Below are 17,964 nucleotides of genomic sequence, written 5' to 3' on the forward strand. Positions count from 1 at the left end.
TATCCATTAAGCGTCATGGGCACTTGGGTGGTTTCTACCTCTTGGCTATTGTAACTGTGCTGCTGTGAACATGATGGGGAAGATAAGGAAGTTGGTTTTGAGCCCTGGCTGGGGTGCTACCCTGAAGGGCTCTATCCCTGAGGCCGGCTAGAGCTGGTTTCTGTCGCTTGCCGCACATAGGGCCCGAACGATAGGGCCCCTGGGGGAAGGAGTGAAAGATGTGTAAATGCAGCAGAGACTCCAAGCTCTTCGGGTTTAAAAATTAAAAAATGAAATTTGGGTTTTTCTTTTTCTCCGAAGTGTGTTGGTTGAGGGTAGCTTTAGTCGGATGGTTAAAGCTGGTTTTCTCTAGTTTGCCGGCTTGCTCTATCACAGGGAAGGTCAAGGTTTTCTCAGAAATTGCTGCTGGTAACTACAACGAAACAGGCAGGGAGAAAAGCAAACATAAGAAAAAGACTCACATCAAAAGCCAGCTCTGGGCTGTACAGGAAGCATGGGGTCAAGGTCAGTTATCGACAAGTCTGTTTTCATTATTTATTTATTTTAGATTTAATTTTATTTATTTTTGGCTGTGTTGGGCTTTTGTTGCTACGTGCAGGCTTTCTTTAGTTGCGGCGAGCGGGGGCTACTCTTCGTTGTGGTGCACGGGCTTCTCCTTGCGGTGGCTTCTCTTGTTTCGGAGTGTGGGCTCTAGGCGCATGGGCTGCAGTAGCTGGGGCACGCGGGCTCAGTAGTTGTGGCTCGTGGGCTCTAGAGCGCAGGCTCAATAGTTGTGGCACACGGGCTTAGTTGCTCCGCAACATGTGGGATCTTCCCGAACCAGGGCTCGAACCTGTGTCCCCTGCATTGGCAAGTGGATTCTTATCCACTGTGTCACCAGGGAAGTCCCCAAGTCTGATTTTAGAAACTTTAGTTTAAAAATACATGCTAATGCCTTTTCTCTTTCTTTGTGTCTGTTCTCTGACTATATGGTATGTTGCCATGGTTGGGTTTTTTGTTTTGTTTTTGAGGTAGCATATGTTATACTCCTGATTTCCTTTCCATACTACCTTTAAAATAGCAGGTTGTCAACCACCTGGATTAACCATGACCACATCCACGGCTGAATTTATATTAGCTTTAATAAACACGGGTCAATGATTTACTCAAGAAATCACTATCCATTTTTTTTCATATTATCTACTTGTTCTTTGTGTTATTTCTCCAATATCTGCTTCTAACCCTGTAAAGAGTGTAGGTTGAATGGGAGACCCTAAAAAAAATTCAAGGTAGTTTGCACATTGAGTGCCTACAGTACACATGAATTCTGCCAGGAAGCCCTGGAGCCTGCAGAGAAGGTGGGAACTTAGACCTTGCCCTTGGAGAGCTTGTTATGTGCTCTGCCATTTGTAAGTAATTGTGGACAATACAACGGCTATGAGCCACTGTGTAGAGAAGCCACAGATGTGCCACAGACTCTGCTGGGTACTTAACGCATGTGGTCTCATCTGATCTCCAGAATAATCTTGGAGGAGGCATTTTACCCCTCATTATGTGGATTAAGAAACTGAAGCTCAGAGAGGTTAAATGACTTGCCCAAGGTCTCACAGCCAGGAAGCGGTGACACTATTTGACTCCAATATCTGTGCTCTTAGGACTTCTAGGTTACTCGAAGTCATGATTTATTACCTGCTTTCCATACTCACAAACAGATCTTAGATGGTTGGTTAGTGAATGATAGGATATTTTCCAAGTTAAAAAAAGGAAATGAGCATTAGATGGTGTGAAAAACCACAAGACATCGCATGGGCTACTTAGAAATGGGATTTTCTAGGAACACTGACAACTGTCTTATGGATGTGTTATTCATCTGGTACATGCCATGCCCTGGAAGCAGCTCAGAGGACCCCAGCCTCCATCCGGGAAGACCTGTGGTATGTTCACTGCTGTACCAGAGGAGTGCTGGGGCCAGCTGGTACCCGCCCAGAGAACCGATTGTTAAATGACCAGGAATTTTGCCAACTGGTTGATAAACACAGCTATTAATAAGAATTAACTTACATAAATTTACAATTAAATTATATCAGAAACAAAGGCGATACAAACTTAACTCACCCCTTCCTAATTATTTTACTCTATTTTATTATTACCTATGCTCTTGAGGTTATTTCGCTCTACTATATGTGTCTGTTGGAAATGCTACATAGTGATGTGTTACCACACCTCTCTTTCCATCTCTGTATTCAGGGATGTGTCATTGGGAGCTTGAAATTGACCGTGGAGGGCGTATTACACCATAGAAATCAGGAAATGTTATAAATCAGGGCTTGATTTTTAGAAACTTTTACAAATAGGTTTAACAATGGTGGTTCATGTAGAGCTTGATTTTTTTTGGTTTGTTTGTTTTGTTGATTGCCTAGACTTAAGACGGTAATGGAGAAAACGTTAACAATGCAGATTATACAAAAGCATGTTGTGTCTTAGCCATTATGTTATGAATAGAACAAAAAATTGGGGAAACGTTCTTCCAGTATTTGAAAATTATTATCTGATGCAGCAAAAAAGTCACTCATGTCACTGATGAATGTGTGATGTTCTTCTAATGTCTTTCTTTTTTCACTTGTATTATTCATAAATACAAAACATCCCCAAATATCCACCAGCGCTCAGGTCGGGAACTCTCTCATTCATCAACTGCAATGAGAAATTGGCTGTGGATACAAGAGTTCAGCTAAAGTCAATGAAAGCGTTCTGTGAGACTCAGCTGGCTATATAGAATTTACAAGAAAGAGTACTGTATTTCTTGTTATGTGGAAAGACTGTGCTACACATTCTTTTTTTTTTTTTTTTTAATTTATTTATTTATTTTTGGCCGCGTTGGGTCTTCGTTGCTGCATATGGGCTTTCCTCTAGTTGCAGTGAGCGGGGGGCTACTCTTCATTGCGGCGCGCAGTCTTATCGCGGTGGCTTCTGTTGTTGGGGAGCACCGGCTCTAGGCACGCGGGCTCAGTAGTTGTGGCGCGGATTCTAGAGCGCAGGCTCAGTAGTTGTGGCGCTCAGGCTTAGTTGTTCTTCGGCATGTGGGATCTTCCCAGACCAGGGTTTGAACCTGTGACCCCTGCATTGGCAGGCGGATTCTTAACCACTGTGCCACCAGGGAAGCCCGCTACACATTCTTTATATCAGTAAACCTTATGCTATGCATGCATGTACTTTATTCCAGAGATCTGGTCGTTAAATACTTACCAGCCAATCACTGGCTGTACTGGCGCCCAGCAGAGTGCCTGCTACTCATGGTAGGTGTTCGCTGACTGAGCTGAACAGTTGGCAAACGGAGTGTAAATAAAAAGGACTTTGATTCTGGGGCTGGGATGGGGAAAATACATGCTAAGCCTGGCGCATCTTGTAACAGCAGAGAGTAAGGAAGTGACCAAAACGAAAAGGTGGGGAGATGCTCAAGGACACAGCAACCAACCTGAAAGAGCTCCCAGTGGCCAAGGCTGGAAGAATTTGAGCGATGAAATAGTTAATGAGTGTTGGATTATAACTCAAAGTGTAAAATAAGTATACATGAGTCCATACTGACATAGATACATTAGTGAGTAAATACATAAAGGAGGGAGAAGAGACCGTCTTCTTTACAGAAGAATTTAACATACATAGATGTGGAGGTCTGGAAGGGCCTGGGGGGTAGGGGTGATGGTGCCAAGTAGGCACACTGATGGCAGCATGGAGGAGCCATGGGCCTGGAAAGACAGAATGGAGACTATAAAACATGGCCAGTAGATCTCAGAAGCCAGGAGAGGGGGCTACTTGGTGCCAGGACAAATGGCCTTTATCTCAACGGCTCCCGGGGTGTCACCGTAACTCAGAGAAAAGGGTAAATTATGTGCGGGGTTTCAGTGTGAGAAATCAGGATTATACATTTAGAACACAGAACCGCCAAGTTATACATTATTTTTAGGTTTTGGAACTTAAAAGAATTAAGTCCCTTTGAGCTGTTCAGAAAAGTCACTTGTTTGGGTTTTTCCCAGCCCCCATTTTCTTGTAAATCTTCAATCTTACGGTTTTTCCTTTCCTTTCAAGTTCTAATCAGCTTCCTGGTCAGTCCATAAAATGGGAAATAGAATCTAATGAGAAAACAGCCGGATTTTTGCAAATAGCTTTTGCTACTCCTAGACTTGGCCTACTCCAATTCGGTCTTGCCAGATTGAGAGATGGAATGAATGAATGAATGAATGAATGATCATCAACTAGGTTAAGAGAAGGAGCAATGTGGTTCTGGTTTGGTAACAAAGGGTGTGGTCTGCCCGAGGAAGCAGGAAGCGGCCCGGTTCCTGGCCGGGTCTGGGTTCTGTCTCAGCAGGATGCTAAGGGTTCAGCCCGTGCTCCCATCTCCACCTCCCCTGATGTCATCTGCATCGTCTGTAGACATCTGGTGACAACACAGCCTCAGGGGTCCTTTTGTGTGAGTTTTTGCTGCAGATGCCGAGCCTGAGGCTGTCTGCTGCCCCATGCCCTCCACTTCACTGGTCTCGGGAAATCGCCTTTGATATAAAACGCCCAGCCTCAGGATTTCTCATCACATCAGTAGGTCCCCACGGGACCTGTAAGAGCACAGGGTAGAGGAAATCCTACAAGGTCAGGTAGGAGATGACAGAGCTTGACCAGAAAGAGGTTTGTTGTGAAGGGCACCATGGTCTCTGGTCATTCACTCAGTTGCCGGCTTCTCAACCCCGGGTACAGTAAAGCCACATCTTCCTCAAGAACGGGCCCTATTCAGAGGTCCCAGGAACGTGGAAACGCCACCCTTCTTGGGGATGGACAACTAAGGCCCCGACTCTGAGCTTCTCATCACACCTGTTCACCAGAGGAGAGACATGAGCAACTCTGCTTCCTTGGAGACTGGCCTGGGACTTTTCTAATGGAAAAGTGGATTATTCGTCATTTTCCTCCCCCCAGATCCCTAGTGGCAAATCCCGTTAGGAAGGTTCCACTTAGGCAATAGGAATGCTTCCTAATGTCATGGACATCTTCTTTGTTTTTGCCTACCCCGCATCCACTTTTTTCCATCTTCTGGACGGGCACCTTAATTTTTTGCGGGGAAGACACCCTTTCCCTGACAATCCCGAGTCCATATAACTCTGACCCTCCCACTCCAGGGGTGAGCCCATAACCCAGGCCTGGCCAATCAGAGCATACTCCTTGCCCCTGGCCTCAGTGATTGGTTCAGGGGAAGCCCCATGATCCAAGCCACTGCCAATGAAGATGCTAGCTCTCTCCCTGGAACTGCTACTTTGTAGGGTGCCGGGGCTGCTGGGGGCCACTTTCCTACAGGGGAGGCAAGAGTCTGTCTGAGATTGTGAGGCTAACAGGGAAGAAAGAGTCAGATTCCTGACCATGATTTGGGCGCCTGGATCCAGCTGGGCCTACGCTGCAGCGTTCGGCCTTTTCAGTTACATGAGCTTTTTTTTTTTTTTTTTGCCTAGGCTAGTTTTAGTTGGTTTTCTGACACTTGCAAACAATCAGATTTCCTAGACAGCATGCTTATGGAGACTTCAGCGTAAGCCTCACTATGTACTCGGAATGAAAGTTGTTTTAAAGGTAATGACACGCGCAGATAAAACCCACCAGACTGTAACTGCGCACCAAATGTACCTTTAAACGTATAAAAGTAAAGCAGCGTCTCCAGAGAAGAATGATTTCAGACCAAGGAACCGCTCATAAGACAAGTAGTAAAGCGCTGCTTAGAGAGACTCTGACAGACAAATAGTTCTCTAGCTACAGCAGGCTTCAGGCTACAAACCCCAAATTTCTGCTTCAAAAGTGACCCAGGGAAGACATTCCATAGTTTTATTTATTTAGTTTTTTGGCCTCGCTGTGCACTTGTGGGATCTTAGTTACCTGACCAGGAATTGAACCCAGGCCCTCAGCAGTGAGAGCACTGAGTCCTAACCACTGGACCACCAGGGAATTCCCAACATTTCACAGTTTTAAAGGAAAACTTTCCAGTTGAAGAAACAGGTAACATTTATAATAGGCATCTGTTGTATATATAATATGTTAATGTCTAGTATATTTATCAGATACATGTCAATGTAATTATATTATTACTATATATGCAAATGCATATATATGTGTATGTATATTTAGAACCACATATTTGCAGCTCTTTTTTAAAGAGGTGTTGAAAAGACTGTTCAAAATTTATTTTTCCAGCTTGTCTGTTTTTTCTTATTCCTCAGTAAACTTAAGCTATTAACCAGCACATTTCCCGGCACACAGTAAGGCTCAATCTGAGTGAGTTCTTTCTCCCCAGCTCCCCCCTCTATTTTAAGTTCTTCTTTCAGAAACCAAGTAAAATGAAAGAGGCAGTACAGCATAGTGTTACAAGCAGAGGCTGGTAAACGTTTTCTGTAGAGCCAGACAGTAAATATTTCCAGCCCTGAGTGCCATATGATCTGCCCAGCTAACCCTGCCGTTGTAGCAGACAACATAGGCAATACTGAAATGAATGGGATGGCTGTGTTCCCATGAAACTTTACAAAAACAGGAGATGGACTGCATTTGGCCCTGGGCCATAGTTTGCCAACCTCTAGTTAAGAACTTGGGATTTGGCATTACACAGAATCTGGTCCAGCTCCCTGCTCTGCTCCTCCTCTGTGACCCTGATGAGTGTGTTATTTTTGTGCCTTGTCTGTAAAAAATAGGGATAATAACAGCCACTTCTTAGTCTGTGAGAAGTGGGTGAGATATTGTACATGAAATGCTTGGAACACTTCCTGGTCCATAATAAATGAGCATAAAACATTAGCCATCAGGTATTATCATCATCATCAAAAAAGAAGAAGAAAGGGGGCAACTGAATTTGTCCAGGAACGGCAGCAATACCCCTGGTAAAAAGTTAGTGGATGGACTTCCCTGGTGGCACAGTGGTTAAGAATCCGCCTGCCAATGCAGGGGACAGAGATTCGAGCCCTGGTCCAGGAAGATCCCACATGCCGCAGAGCAACTAAGCCCATGGGCCACAACTACTGAGCCTGTGCTCTAGAGCCCGCGAGCCACAACTACTGAACCCGTGTGCCACAACTACTGAAGCCCGCGCGCCTAGAGCCCGTGCTCCGCAACAAGAGAAGCCACCGCAATGAGAACCCCGCGCACTGCAATGAAGAGTAGCCCCCGCTCGCCGCAACTAGAGAAAGCCCGCGTGCATCAACGAAGACCCAACGCAGCCAGAAATGAATAAATAAAATAATTAAAGAAAAAAAAGTTAGTGGAGCCAGGGACTTCCCTGGCCATCCAGTGGTTAAGACTCCACGCTTCCAATGCAGGGGGTGCAGGTTTGATCCCCGGTTGAGGAACTAAGATCCTGCGTTGGTGCAGCTGAAAAAAAAGTTAGTGGAGCCAACCCAACAAGCAAGGAAGCCAGATAACTGAAAATGCATTTTCTTCTATTATCAGTTTCTTCGTTTTTACCCACATAATGAATCATCCCCTGTCAGCGTGTGAAATTGCAGGTTGGACTGGGAATTGCAAGACCTTCCTTAACCGCTGGGCAGTGAAGGACCTGCCTGGGCTCTCACGGCCCCACGATGCTTCGTGCTATTAGGAAAAGCCTCCAAGGGACTCAGGAGAGCTGGCTTTTAATCCTGGCTCTGGATCTATATGACTGATGCCTAACCTGGGGAAGTCGCTGAAACTCTCTGAGCCTCAGTTTATGCCATGATAGGGGTGGTCCCAGGGACCTCTATAAAAAAAACTGAAGGGGGAAAGGGGACCTGGGATTAATGAGTAGCTCCTTGGAAGAAATTGGAAATTGAAGCTCAGAAAGGTAAAGTCAGTTGCAGCTGGCATTTCAACTTGGGTCCATCAAACTCCAAAGCCCTTGCTTTCTCGATTGTGTTCTGCAGAGCTTCCCCATTAAAGCAGCAAGGAATATTGGCCGACAGAGGGCGCTCTTCTCGCAAGACAGGACGTCATGACATTGCAGGGACAGAAGACAGTATCCAGGAGACACATGGGAGAGTCTGGCTGGACTGGGAACAGGGCAGAGCAGGCTACAGGGAAGGCCAGACACAGGCTATCATGGGGATGGGGGCTGCTGCCAAGGAGCTGTCAACCCCCTCATGGAGCAACTCGGCACGTCATTTGTGGCGCCTGGCTTCCTTTTTCATTCTGGCCATTTCCCTCAGTTTTGCCGTATTTCAGAACAGAGAAAGACATGATTTATACATATGGGTGACGTGGGTTTCCTCACTCAGCTGCCTTGTAAGAATGGCGCCTCTGTGACTAGCACATCTTGTTTCTACACTTCCTTTCCCAGAGCTCAGAAAGCACGAATAAAGGCAACAACAAACAAAACCCACAATACGGCAGGCACACCTGACCTTATGACTTCAATTTCCCACGCCTGGTGCCAAGACTCTATGGTATTAATCAACGGCTGCTTCAGGGCATTGCAAACGGCCCTGCGGGTTATGTCCTGCATAGCTTCAGTGGGCACCATCCACATGGACCACGTTGTGAATGGTGACCCTGGAGTTGTGCAATATGGCAGCCCTAGCTAATACTTTGATGAGAGACCTATGACTTACAAAGTATGGTCCTGGGCACATCCTGGCTGCCAGTGTACTTTGTCAAACAAGAGTTTTTCTTTATATTTTTTCATCTTGTATGTTGTTCTATGGGTAATTTATCTGCAAATATATTTATGTGCTAGTGGGGGCAGGTCTGGGGAGGTTCTCCTGTCCAGAAGGACACGTACAAAGGAGGCATCCTGGCTGCTCCATGCTAGTCTGCTTGACTCTAGAGCTGAGGGTTATCATGTGCTTATTAGGTGCCAGACGCTGGACTAAGCAATTTACGTACTTTGCCCACTGAATACCACGGTCACTCAAGGTGGTAGGAACTATCGTTACAGGAGTAGGGACCGAGGCTCTGAGAGGCAGATGATTTGTGCACGTCCAGTATAAAAGCCAGCACAAGAGCAGGGCTGGGACGGCGCTGGAGTCAGCCTGACCTCAGGGCACGTGCTCTAACCACTGTGACACCTGCGAACACATCTGGATCCCTAATCGCCCTGCACCTCACCCCTCTCCCCCAATAAAATGCTGTCACACCCTCCTCTATTGGTTATGGTCACCACAAAACCCGTAATAAGTGTTTTCATTTGGGCACTCTTTGTCGGTTAAGTTCTCATCATACTTAACCTGTATGAGAGCAGGGCAGTCCCCCGTGGAAACTCCACCCAAGGAGGAAACACAGCGCCCTCACCAGGGACCCCAAAATCAATTGGAAACAAGAACATGCCGGAAGAAAGACGGCCACAAATTTCTTAGAAAAACTGGGCTTCAGAATATTTGATGAGAGATGCTCTTCAATACCTCTCCCTTTTCCCCCTCTTTCTTTCTCTTCTTTCTTTCTTTATTTTTTTTGCCGTACGCGGGCCTCTCACTGTTGCGGCATCTCCTGTTGTGGAGCACAGGCTCCGGACGCGCAGGCTCAGCGGCCATGGCTCATGGGCCCAGCCGCTCCGTGGCATGTGGGATCTTCCCGGACCGGGGCACGAATCCGTGTCCCCTGCATTGGCAGGCGGATTCTCAACCACTGAGCCACCAGGGAAGCCCTCTTTCTCTTCTTTTAAACAGCCAGCAGGTTGGGGTCATCAGGAAGTGGAATTTGTAGCAACGTGTCAGTCAGTCCACAGCCCGCCCTCACGCGGGCCCTGCAAAGGGCCCCTCCATGAATAAGAGCGTCACGGATGGAAGCTTCTCAAGCTGGGGACGCCCTGGCAGAGAGCACTTTTGAGAAGATGGGGTTGGGGAGAGTCCTGCAAAGTGCCCTGGGCCCAGGCCAGGGCAACACTTGTGCAGCTGCCTGCAGTCACCCGAGGAATGAAGCAACGCGCAAGTGCGTGTATTGAATAAGAATTGAAAAAATCCGTGTATATTCGAGTGACCGTGAGAGTATGCTTTCCTCTGTGTGAAAACCAGTCAAGGCTACTGCTCCAGCTAGCATCAGGCTAAATGGTTTTCTCCCCTCCTTTTTCCGCAAGTGGGGATCATGTTTAATTTGCACTGACTAGCTGTGTGGCCCTGGGGAAATTACTTAACCTCTCTGAGTTTCGGATTCCTTGTCTGTAAAATGGGGATCACGGGAGAACCCATCTCATAGGTTGCTGTGAGCGTGAGATAAGGGAAAGCAGGTGAATCGCTTAGCTGTTCACGTCAGTGATTCCTCCTGCTGCTCTTACAAAGCATCTTCTTCCGTCTTATCTACTCAAGGTTAGAGGTCGTCAGCACTGTTTCCCACAATTATATAAGAAGCACCTTGTCAAATAAAGTCCCCATTCCATATCTGTACACCCATGTTCATGACAAACTTACTCAAAATGGCCAAAAGGTGGAAGCAACCCAAGTGGCCATGGATGGATGAACAGATAAACAGATAAACAAAATCCATACAATGAAATATTATGCAGCTGGAATGAACCATGAGGACATCATACTAAGTGACATAAGATGGTCACAAAAGGACAAACAATGTAAGATTCCATTTATAGGAGGCACCTAGAATAGTCAAATTCACAGACACAGAAAGCACGGTGGGAGGGGAGGAAGGAAGTAGGGGGGTTTATCTGATGGGCACAGAGTTTCAGTTTGGGAAGATGAACAAAGTTCTGGAGATGGATGGGGGTGACGGCTGCACGACAGCGTGAATAGATTTAATGCCACTGTGAACTGTACACTTGAACGTGGTTAAGATGGTACATTTTATGTGTATTTTACCACAATTTTGAAAATGAAAAGTTAAAAACAACCCCCCAAGTGAAGTACCTCCAAGGTTTCTCCGAGGTCTGGGGTGATAGAAATGGATGAAAATGTTCTGAAAGCAGGTTGTGGTGATGGCCGCACAGCTCCATAAATGTATTAAGATTGACTGAATTGACACTTAAAATGGGTGAAGTTTCTGTTATGTAAATTGTGCTTCAGTGAAGCTGTTAAGAGGAAGCAAGCAAACAACACATGCTGTGATCGGAGGAGGCTTTGGAGGATGAAGGAGCTGTTCACTGTCTTGATTGTGGCTACGGTTTCCCAGGTGTACACGTATGTCAAAGCCCATCCACTTACAGACTTGAAACCTGTGCCGTTTATTGCATGTCAACTATATCTCAATAAAGCTGTGTTTTCAAAAGGCAGAACAGTATTCCATATATAAATGAACTCCTTATAATTTATTAACAATGCCCCCTTTTGATGAAAATTTAGGTTTCAAATGTTATGCCCCTATAAATAATATTTCAATAACTATCTTTGTAGGAAAAAAAAAAAAAGACAAAAATGCAGATATTGTTTGCTGCTCCCCCTCTTCTTCCCCCCACGGGCAAAGCCACAAAGTCAGAACTTCCCAGGGAGGGGGCCTGGGAACCTGTAATTTTACTGAACACTCCTGAAAAATTCTTGTAATCAGACATGTTGGGGCACATTGAATCAAACTTTGCGAACTTGGATTTTCAGGCTTGGGAGTTTGAAATCCCCTTTTCTTTGATCCCTAAAAAATTCTGTAAGTGTTCCATACAAACGATTCTAAATTTGGGTTTCCCTACTATTGGGAATCAGAATCATCAGGGAGCTTGTGAGAATGCATATTCCCAGGCCCCTCTCCCAGGGAGGATGTGTATGGTTGCCAGATTTCGCATAAATAAATACATACATAATAAACTATAGGGTGTCAGTTAAATCTGAATTTCAGATAAACACCAAATAATTTTTTTAGCGTAAGTGGTTCCTTGCAATATTTGGGCCACACCGGTACATAAAAATTATTTGTTGCTTATCTGAAATTCAGATTTAACTGGGTGTCCTGTATTTCATCTGGGAATCCTAACTATGAGTCCTCAGGCCTGGGGTGAAGCCCAGGCCTGCACTGTTGGTCTGCTCCCCACGTGGTTCTGACGAGGGGGATCCTTAGAACCCAGGTTGAGAGTCCCTGATCAGGTCAACACCTGCTGGGTCAGGAGCCCCTCCTCAGGGCGGCCAGTGGACCCCAGTGCATCCCACGAGTGAGCACACTTTAATGTTGGTCCAAGGAGGAAAAGGGGTCTGAGCAGCCGCAGGAGAAAACTGCCCCAGATTTTCAAACCCAAACATGGTGGATGCGGCGTCACGGGCCCTGCAGCCTGAGGGATGCTGCCGGTCTTCTCTGAGTGAGTATTTAGGGCTGCCTAGGGGACCCACAACCCAGGATTCTGTCTAGATTCTCTAAACTTTGTTCATTTATACCCAGCCTCGTCCCAGAAAGGACTTTAAGCCTCGGAGGTCTCAGTCCATGCAGCGTTCTCGGTGCTGGCGAGTGAGGTTAACACACCGTCTCTCTGGGACACACATGACAGGTATTAATTGCGTGCTCACCACGAATGGGCATTATTCTGGGAGTTTTACAATTATAACCATCTCATTTAGCCCTCGAGATAAGCCTGCAAGGTCATTGCTGTCGTTGGCCCCATTTTGTAGATGAGGAAACCGAGGTTCCGAGGGGTCCAGTGGTTTGTGCAAGAGCACACCGAGTAGGCCAGTGGCAGAGCTGGGGTTCTGACCCAGGACTGTGTCGCTAACCAGCCCCCATCCTTCCTCCCTACTGAACCAGACACTTCTTGTGACTGAGCTTTTCTGGGCGAGTTTTGGGTTACGTTCCGCTTAACCTGGGGCCATAGTTTAGGTCCTGATCCCGGGAACCTTTCTGATCCGGTGTGATAACAGCTGTCAGGCCTTGAGCGTCTACTCCCGCCAGAGACTTTGACTTTTTACACATAGATACTCTCTCAACGCCCTGCACCGCTGAGAAGACCCAGACCCAGGCATGCAGAGTACCCTGGCCGAGGTCGCAAAGCTAGGAAGTTGTAGAGCACTGATCTGCCTAAAAGGGAAGCATCCATCTCTGCATCTTCAAAAGCACACACCTGCTTTCCACCTCCCCTCGCCAAGCTTCACTTTTCAGGAAAATGCTCTCGCTCCGGGCTGGTCTCTAGGCAACTCTTGCATGTAATTCCACGAAATGCCCAGAAGAGGGCGCGAGGACTCGCTCTCCCCCGGCACCCACGAGATGGGTCTGAACTTCGCGGAATCGCGAAAGCAGAGTGACGCGCTCCAGACGAACTCCACCTGTGGCCGTATCTGAGCCCTAGGCTGCACGGAAGGTGATACAACACGGCGCCTCTGCACCCCACCCCCTCCCCGCAGGGGCCTGGACTCACCGAGGCTGGGTTTTCGATGACCAGTTCATAGGTCAGCCCTCCGGACCCAAACCTCAGGATGTCTCCGGGTAAGAGCTTCACAGCCACGTTCTGAATGTGGCACCCGTTGACGAATGTGCCGTTGCGGGAATTGAAGTCCTGGAGAACAAAGCTGCTCTCGGCCTCATTATATTCAATGAGCGCGTGATGGTTGTCGATGTCTGCAGACTGAAATGGAGAAGGGGGACAGTCAGAGCCAGGAAAACAGGAATAACAAGGGGGGCCCTAATGTTTACTAGTGCCACTGACACTGGGTGCCCCAATGTGCTAACCACTTCATCTGGCTGGATGGTCACTGCAATCCTCATTTTAAGGGGAGGATGCTGAGGGTCAGAGAGGTTAAGTGACTTGCCTAAGGCCACACAGCTAGTGAGTGGAGGGTCACCAGACCCTGACAGCAGACCCAGAACAGATGCCCAGTTTTGGGGTAGGGCGTCAGGCAACACAGAGGTAAGAGGGAACTCGGGGGGAATTGGCCACTTTATAGTTCTCTGATCCCATGCAAGTATCCTTTTGGTTGTCCTGAATGGCAAGACAGCAGAAATGGCCCAACACAAACCAGAAGGGTCAGTTGGCAAGTGACAACTGTCCATTTACTGCAAGTGTTAAAGTTAAGGGGAGGTTTTGTAATAACTGTTGTTTTCATTTGTTTGTTCTATTCATTTTTAAAATAACATTTTTTTTGTAATAATGCAGAAAATGAGAACTAGAGAAGAACACAAAGAAGACATTAAAATCACTTAGACTCCCCTCCCCCAGAGGCAGGCACTGTGAACACGATGGTTCACATCCTTCCAGTCTTTTTTCTGTGCTTACAATCTTTTTAAAAAGTTTAAACACAGTTGAGCTCACACCACAAAACATAGTTTTATAACTACCTTTTAAAAGCCTTGGTGTATAATGAAGGTTTTCCCCATGTGATTAATTATTACTGTTGCTTCTTAAAAGCTTATCAGAATTTATCTAACCAAAGATGATCTATTTTTCAATAGGGGCCCTAGTGTGACCACATTTCCCCCAAAAGAGGGAGACCCCAGACAGTGAATTGTCAGTGGAGTCAGAAACCTCTTGCGTAACCACTTTAGTAAGAAGAATGAGCAAAACTCGGTACCAGGGAGGAAATATCACATTCCCCCTGGCCCCGGCGCCCTGTACTATGGGCTGCAGGGCACGTGTGAAGTCTTCTGTCTTCTCAGGACACTGCCTATGAGCCATCCACCCCAGCCTGAGACTTTTCAGTTATTTTCTAAGTTACTCTTCTCAGAGTGCCTCATCCAACTTTCATAGAGTGCACTTGGACTTAGAAATCTATACTAACGTCCCACAATATAACTATAACCAATAGCTTATATTAATAATATAATAGCTTATATTATATGAATAGATAATAATATAACTGCATATATTAGTAGAATATATTAATTACACATTATGTGCAATTACACAAATGCCAGGAAATTTGCTAAGTGCTTTACTGCATTATCCCATTTCATCTTCACAATAATTCAAAGGGATACTTCCTCATTTAAAAAAAAATTTAATTTTTTATTGAAGTATAGTTGATTTACAATGTTGTGTTAGTTTCAGGTGTACAGCAAAGTGATCCAGTTATACATATATATAATATCTATTCTTTTTCAGATTCTTTTCCATTACAGGTTACTACAAGATATTGAATATAGTTCCCTGTGCTGTACAGTAGGTCCGATAGTTACTCAGTTTTTAGATGAGGAAACTGAGGCATAGAATGCTTAAGTGTGCCCACAGTCAGCCAGTTTGACTCGCTTGGCTTGTTCCCAGGTTTGCCTGATTCAAATGACTGTGCCTTTCAAATTCCTACCAAATGCTCTGGCACTTAAAATACTGAAACACAAGAAGAAAGTGGGAGTAGCTATATTAATTTCAGGCAGAGCCAACTTCAGAGGAAGGAAAGTTATCAGGGATAAAGAGAGGCGATACATAGTGATAAAGGGGTCGATTCTCCAAGCAGACATAACAATCCTTCATTGTATGTGCCCAACAATAGAGCATCAAAGTATGGGAGGCAAAAACCGATAGAACTGCAAGGAGGAGCAGATGAATCCATCATGGTAGCTGGAGACCTCAACAGCCCTCTCTCAGTAATGGGCAGATCCACCAGGCAGAAAATTAGTAAGAATGAAGTTGAACTGAATAGCACTATCGTCATCTGGATCTAACTGGCAACCACGCAACTTCATCCCACAACAACACACATCCTTCTCAAGCTCACATGGAACGTTCACCAAGCAGACCACTTTCCAGGCCACGAAATATACCTCAACAAATTTAAAAGAGTAGAAATTATGTAAAGTACGTTTTCAGACCACAACGGAATTAGGCTAGAAACCAATACCAGAAAGACAGCTGGAAAATCCCCAAATATTTGGAGATTAAACAACACACTTCCAAATAACAGATGGGCCAAGGAGGAAGTCTCATGGGAAATAAAAATTTATCTTGAGCTAAATGAAAATGAAAATACAACCTGTGAAAATTTGCAAGATGCAGTGAAAGCAGTGCTTGGAGGGAAATTTATGGCATTGAAGGCACACATTTGAAAAGAAGATCTAAGCTTCCACCTTATGAAACTAGAGAAAGAGGAGCAATATAAGCCTACCACAGCAGAAGAAAAGAAGCAATGAATGAGATAAAAAGCAGGAAAACAACAGAGAAAATCAGCAAAATAAAGAGCATTTTTTTTTTGTAAAGATCAATAAAATTGACAAACCTCTAGCAGGATAACCAAGAAAAAAAGAGAGAAGATACAAATTACTAAAATCAGTAATGAAAGCGATGGCATCACTACTGATCTCATGGACACTGAAGGGATAATAAAGGAATATTATGAATAATTCTATGCCCACAGATTTTATAACTTAATGAAGTGGACTATTTCCTTGAAAGACACAATCTACTGAAACTCACGCAAGGAGAAATAAATACTCTGAATAGACTCATATCTAGTAAAGAATTTGAATCAATAATGAATAACCTTCCAACGTGGAAATCACCAGGCCTGGATGGGTTCACTGGTAAATTCTATCAAACATTAAGGAAAGAATGATACCAGTTCTCTATAATCTCTTCCAGAAAATAGAAGAAGAGAGAACACTTCCCAGCTCATTCTGTGAGGCCAAACTTATTCTAATAGCAAAACCAGATAAAGATATTACAAAACAGGAAAATTGCAGGCCAATACCTCTCATGAACATAGATGCAAAATCCTCAACAAAATATTAGCAAATTGAATCCAGTAATGTATAAAAAGAGTTATACACCACAGTCAAGTGGGATTTATTCTAGGTATGCAAGGCTGGTTCAACATTTAGAAATCAATTAATGTAATCCATCACATCAACAGTGTAGAGAAGAGAAATCGCATCATATCAGTAGATGCAAAAAGAGCATTTGACAAAATTAAACACCCATCCATGATAAACTAACAAACCAACAAACCACCACAACAACTCTTGGCAAATTAGGGATGGAGGGGAACTTCCTCAACCTGATAAATACATCTATAAAAACCCTAAAGCTAACATCATATTTAATGGTGAGAAACTAGAAGCTTTCCAATTAATATCAGGAATAAGGTGAAGATGTCCCCTTTCACCACTCATTTTCAACATTGTACTGTATGTCCTAGCTAATGCAACAAGGCAAGAAAAGAGAATAAAAGATATATAGATTGGGAAGGAAAAAAAAATCTTCTTTGGTGAAGTGTTTGTTCAGGTCTTTTGCCCATTTTGCAGATGGCATGATTGTCTATGCAGAAAATTCCAAAGGACTGACAAAAAGCCCTCCTGGAACTAGTGAGCAATTATAGCCAGGTTGCAGGATACATGATTAATATACAAAAGTCAATTGCTTTCCTATATACCAACAATGAACAAGTGGAATTTGAAATTAAAAACACAACACCATTTACATTAGCACCAAAAAAAAAAAAAAAAAAAGAAGTACTTAGGAATAAATCTAACAAAATACTTAGCTATATGAAGAGGTATATGAAGAAAACTACAAAATGTTGATGAAAGAAATCAAAGTAGTCTAAATAAATGAAGAGATATTTCATGTTTATTTGAAATTCCTTAGTGATATATGATGTTTAACATCTTTTCATATGCTTATTTGACATCTGTAGATCTCTGGTGAGGTGTCTGTTCAGCTCTTTTGCCCATTTTTAAGTCGGGTTGTTTGGTTTCTTATTGTTGACTTTTAAGACTCATTTATTTTTGTTTATTTATTTATTTTATTGAAGTGTAGTTGATTTACAATGTTGTGTTAATTTCTGCTGTACAGCAAAGTGATTCAGTTATACATATATATACATTCTTTTTAAAATATTCTTTTCCATTATGGTTTATCATAGGCTATTGAAAATAGTTCCCTGTGCTCTACAGTAGGACCTTGTTGTTTATCCATTCTATATGTAACAGCTTACATCTGCTAACCTCAACCTCCCACTCCATCTCTCCCCCAACCCCCTCCCCCTTGGCAACCACAGTCTGTTCTCTATATCCATGAAGACTCATTTATTTTGGATACGTGCTTCAGCATCTTTATTCATAATTGCCAAAAACTGGAAGCAACCAAGATGTGCTTTAAAAGGTAAATGGATAAACAAATTGTGGTACATCCATACAATGAAATATTAGTGATAAAAATAAATG

The 17,964-nt window shown here is 44.4% G+C and overlaps 1 protein-coding gene across 1 annotated transcript in view; it reads right to left on the reverse strand.

The window, feature by feature from the left end:
- FHAD1 (forkhead associated phosphopeptide binding domain 1) overlaps window positions 1-17,964 on the reverse strand; it is a 137,768-nt gene that overhangs the window by 99,488 nt on the left and 20,316 nt on the right. Inside the window, exon 3 of the mRNA XM_033433247.2 lies at window positions 13,232-13,438. Within this exon, the coding sequence (XP_033289138.2) occupies window positions 13,232-13,438 (207 nt within the window). The remainder of the gene's footprint in view (window positions 1-13,231; window positions 13,439-17,964) is intronic.

This window comes from Orcinus orca, chromosome 1 (assembly GCF_937001465.1).
Source record: "Orcinus orca chromosome 1, mOrcOrc1.1, whole genome shotgun sequence".
Classification (NCBI taxonomy): domain Eukaryota; kingdom Metazoa; phylum Chordata; class Mammalia; order Artiodactyla; family Delphinidae; genus Orcinus; species Orcinus orca.